This window comes from Alosa pseudoharengus, unplaced genomic scaffold (assembly GCF_046254945.1).
Source record: "Alosa pseudoharengus isolate Yale_2024_CS ecotype anadromous, Long Island Sound unplaced genomic scaffold, YU_APseudo_1.1 YU_APseudo_1.1_scf_5, whole genome shotgun sequence".
NCBI classification, from domain to species: Eukaryota; Metazoa; Chordata; class Actinopteri; order Clupeiformes; family Clupeidae; genus Alosa; species Alosa pseudoharengus.
The window spans coordinates 41,491,379-41,496,378 of NW_027468837.1; the positions used below are offsets into that span (position 1 = coordinate 41,491,379).

At 41.6% G+C, this 5,000-nt stretch overlaps 1 protein-coding gene across 4 annotated transcripts in view; it reads right to left on the bottom strand.

Annotated features, from left to right (window-relative positions):
• plekhg5a (pleckstrin homology domain containing, family G (with RhoGef domain) member 5a) overlaps window positions 1–5,000 on the bottom strand; it is a 70,229-nt gene that overhangs the window by 24,847 nt on the left and 40,382 nt on the right. For all 4 annotated transcript variants that reach the window (XM_076268119.1, XM_076268118.1, XM_076268117.1 and 1 more), the window contains one exon: window positions 4,780–4,875. In XM_076268119.1, coding sequence (XP_076124234.1) covers window positions 4,780–4,875 — 96 coding nt within the window. The remainder of the gene's footprint in view (window positions 1–4,779; window positions 4,876–5,000) is intronic.

Sequence of the window (5,000 nt, forward strand, 5' to 3'; positions counted from 1 at the left end):
AAACAACTTTGAAACATATTTGTGAGGTAATTGCTTTCTCAAACACTTCTAATATCCCCTTTCCCTCTGCCTCTAAAGTTCCCGCTATATTTTGGTTGTAATGATGTCTGACCTGGAGGTATCTATGAAAGTCTTGACGCTGTAGGCCATGGTCATTCTGCATTGCTTCAAAACTTTTTAGAATCCCTCTTGTTGCAAAGGTGGTATAGGTTGTTAAGCCCTTTTCATTCCACATTTTGAACCTGTCATCTAATTTAGCCGGTGGAAAGTCAGTGTCAAATGCGCACCATTTCAGCTTTCTGAGTGGCTTTTCAATGTTACAAAATTGTATTATCCTCTGCCAAATCTTCAAGCCTGTGTTAATCCAGGGGTTGTCTAGATTTAGCATTTTTTTCTGCAATTCACAGTCTGCTATTACTGCTGCAAGAGGAATCTCACCAGACATAGCGTTTTCAATATCCTTCCACCTGGCAAAATAAAAGGAGCTAGACCAGCACACCAGGGGTCTTAACTGGGCTGCATAATAGTAGTCACGCAGGCAGGGGATGTTTAGACCTCCTTTTCCCTTGCCTAACTGCAGTGTTTTATACCTGGTCCTAGGTTTCTTACCCTGCCACAGGAACCTTGAAATTAATTTATCCCATTCAATAAACTGATTGGTTGGCACCTCAACTGGAAGGGCTTGGAAAAGATACAATAATCTTGGAAGTATGTTCATTCTGATAGATTCAACTTTAGAATTTAAACTTAGAAAAGGGATGAGAGTCCATCTTTGCAGATCTGCTCTAATGTTGGCATTTAAAGGAGTGTAGTTCAGGTCAACCAGCTTTTTAATGTCTTTAGGAATATTAACTCCCAAGTATTTTATGTAGTCTGCATCCCATCTCAGGTCATACTTCCTTGATAAGTAGTCAGGTGGGACATAGTTGAAGGGGAGCACTTGGGTTTTTTGTACATTTAGTTTATATCCTGAAATTGTCCCGTATTTGTGTAGTGTATCCATCAATTTGGGGAGTGTTGATGTGGGTTGTGATAGATAGATTAGGACGTCGTCTGCAAATAGTGCAAGTTTATGCTCGTCAGTATCCATTCTTATCCCTTTAATATTACCATTTTGCCTGATACATTGACTCAGCGGTTCAATAAACAGTGCAAAAAGGAGAGGGGAGGCAGGGCATCCCTGTCTTGTCCCTCGTTCCAAAGTAATGGATTTTGATAGGGCACCATTTACTTTAATTCTAGCTGTGGGACTATCATTGAGGGCTTGAAATATTGCTATGAGAGATTCATGGAAGCCAAATTTTGCTAACACCCTATATAAAAAAGACAATCTCACCGAATCAAAAGCCTTTTCTGCGTCTAGGCTAATCAGAATTGCCTCTGCATTCTGTTGATTGATATGGTTAACAATATGTAGTGTTCTTCTCAAATTGTCGTGTGTCTGTCTCTGTCTAATAAAACCTGTCTGGTCCGTATGGATAAGTCTAGGCAAAATCCTGTCTATCCTATGTGTCAATATTGATGTGAACAATTTGTAGTCCACATTAAGAAGACTGATGGGACGATAATTGCTACATTCAAGTTTATCTTTTCCCTCCTTTGGAATCAAGGAAATTATCGCTTCTCTCCATGAAGGTGGGATTTTCTTTTCCTGCAGGATCCAATTATAGGTCCTCAATAGTATTGGGGCTAGTTGCTCGCGTAGTGCTTTATACCATTCAGCACTGAATCCATCTGTGCCTGGCGACTTACTAGCCTTCAGGTTGGAGATAGCAGAATTCAGTTCTTCAATTGTTATTTCTGATATTAAAGTTTTATTTTCTTCTTTTGATACTGAAGGTAAGTGTAATGACGCGAGGAATGTGTCCATTTCTGAAGTATTATCAATTTGTGGTTGAGGGTAGAGGGTCTTGTAATAGTTTTCAAAATGTTCTTGAATGTTCCCTAATCCATAGTCTATTGTTCCCAGCTCTGGATGTCGTATCTTGTGTATAGTATTCTCTGCCTGCTGCTTCCTTAGTTTGTATGCTAAAAGTTTTGTTGCTTTCCCCCCTACCTCATAGTAACGCTGTTTTAGAAATGCCAACTTCTTTTGTATTTCTTGTGTACTCATATCTTGTATCTGTTTTCTTAATTTATCAATTTCTTGTTTAGCCTGATCATCCAAAGTGCTACTATGAACTCTTTGTAACTGTTTTAATTCACTTTCCAGGTCTCGTAACTTTTGTACTCTGAGTTTTTTCATATGTGATGTAATGGAGATAATTTTGCCTCTCATAACCGCCTTAAGCGTGTCCCAGAGAATATCAGGCGTTACTTCTCCATTATCATTTATTTCTAAATAGGTATTAATCTCCTGTTTCAGACTTTCTTTTATGCCTGTATTGTTCAGGATGGTTGAATTTAGTCTCCACAATGTTTCTCTTCGTTCTCCAATAAGGTTTAAAGTTAGCTATATAGGGCTATGGTCAGACAGAGTCATGGAACCAATGCAACATTGTTCTACCATGTGTAAGTCCCTACTGAAAGTAAAAAAGTAATCAATTCTCGTATACACTGCATGCGATGTGGAGTAGTATGTGTAGTCACGCCTGGTGGGGAAAAGCTCTCTCCAGACATCCACTATCCCCATTTCTTTCATTAATGAATTTGTTCTCTTGCTTATAAGTTTTGGCTCCGAATTGCCCCGTGAGACATCTAATTTAGGATTTAGATGTATATTAAAATCCCCTCCGCAGATAACCATTCCCTGTGTTTTTGTAGCCATTAGATCAAATATTTTCCTGTAGAATTCCCAATTGCTATCTGGGGGGGAGTACACATTCAGGAGAGTGATAACTGTTCCCGCCAGCTTTCCTATCGTCATGACAAACCCTTGATAAATGCTCATAATTCAGCCCCCTTGCCAGTAATATTGCCACCCCCCTTCTACGTCTCGATACATGAGACGAGGAGTATACATGATTAAAACCCATTCTGTTCAATTTGGCATGTTCTGAACTATTCAGGTGGGTTTCTTGTAGAAAAGCTATCTGCTCTCTATCCTTCTTCAATTGTGACAACATTTTCCCCCTCTTAACAGGACTGTGTATTCCATTTACATTATAAGAGGCTATTCGAATGCTTTGCATTTAAGTTATATCCTCTGACATATACTCTGTGTAAGTGAAAAGCTTCCCCTTTACAGTAAAGAACGACTGTAATAAGCTAACAGATAAACATTTGAAAAATATAACAATCAGGAAAAAAGAACAATTCAATATAATATCTTCCACATTATGGGTCTGTCTCATGACCCTCCACCAAATGTTAATAGGTGGGTTTAAGGGAAAGCCCCCCTCTCGACACAGAGAAGGAGGGCCCTCGTGAGTGGCAGAGCAAAAAGGGTCCAGTTTCCAAAGTTGGCCCAAATCATGTTTAAATTCGACAGACACTAAGCCAACAATTAAGTAAACGTCCTTGCATGTTTATCAGCATCATTGTCTATTAATCAAACATAACTCACCGTTCCAGTGAGATGGATAGGTAATCTCATTATTACTGACTACCACCGTCTGTGTTTGCGGGAGAGGACTCCCTTCTAAATGCGTGTAATTTCGCCCTGTATGTGGGAACTTTACCAACTGCTCGTCGAGGTTGTTTCTGCCAGGTTAGCTGCCGTAGTCGCTCCATCAGTGTCCCAGGGGGTTTGATAATCTCGACTGGGAAGCCCCTCTCGTGCATGTCGCGCGTCGCCTCCTCAACAGTCTCGTAGATCTTGGGTCCATCTGTATACTTTACTTGCAGTCTTGCCGGGAACATCGTGTGGAATTTGATGCCTCGGTCCTTCAAAATTCTCCTGACCTCGGCATATTCTTTCCTCTTTTGGATTATGCGTGGCGGGTAGTCGTTGTCCACGTTCACTTTTTGGCCTTGCCAGGTCAATCCCTTCTTTTGCCATGTATTGCGCAGAATAGTTTCTTTGACTCTATAACTGGCGAACTTCACCAGGATGGATCTCGGTGAAGCAGTAGAAGGTGGCTTAGTTCCAAGCGCCCGGTGTGCCCTCTCAATTTGAAGGCTTTTGGTGTCTATAATGTCCAGATTGTCACCAAGCAACTTTTCAATAAACTCGATCATAGACGGGAATTCATTCTCGGCTTCGTCTGGTATCCCATAAATGCGGATATTCTCGCGTCTTGATCGGCTCTCTCGATCAGTTATCTTAGCTTCCATCTGCGCTTGGAGTTTTATCATTTCTAAGATTATGTCTTCTGTATTTTGAATTCTGTCCTCAGCTTTACCAATTCTTTCTTCTGCCTCGTCCAGTCTAATGTTCGTTTTGGTTATTTCCTCCTTTATGCCTTCTAGTTGTGTCGTCTTATCCCGGCGAAAATCTCGCAATTCTTGCAGAATCATGCTAGTGGTGTCAGTATGTTGATTAGCCTCGGCCTCAGCCATGATGGTATTCGGAGAGTTACTCGCTGCCGGACGCAATTTCGTCTTGTCTTTTTTTGCTTTCGTTGACATTATCGCCCTTTTAATGCAATAACGTATTACTCATTCATAATTCTCAAATTAAGGACGCATACTACATTTAATTATTCGGGAGCTGGTTCCTCATGCTGCCATCTTGTCAGCGTCTCAACCGGAAGTCCCCGCACGCAGAGTTATTCATCATTCTCCTGCAGGTTCAACAGGCCACTGAGGAAGAGCTAACACACGCACACACACACGCACACACACACGCACACACACACACACACGCACACGCACACACACACGCACACACACTCTTACATCGATGATGACGTTGAGCTTCTTGATGTAGGCCGCCTCGGTCTGCAGCAGTTCCCAGATGGCCTCCTGCTGGTGCACCTGACGTCTGCTCAGGGCCTACACACACACACACACACACACAAACACACACACAAACACACACACAAACACACACACACAAACACACACACACAAACACACACACACAAACACACACACACACACACACACACACAAACACA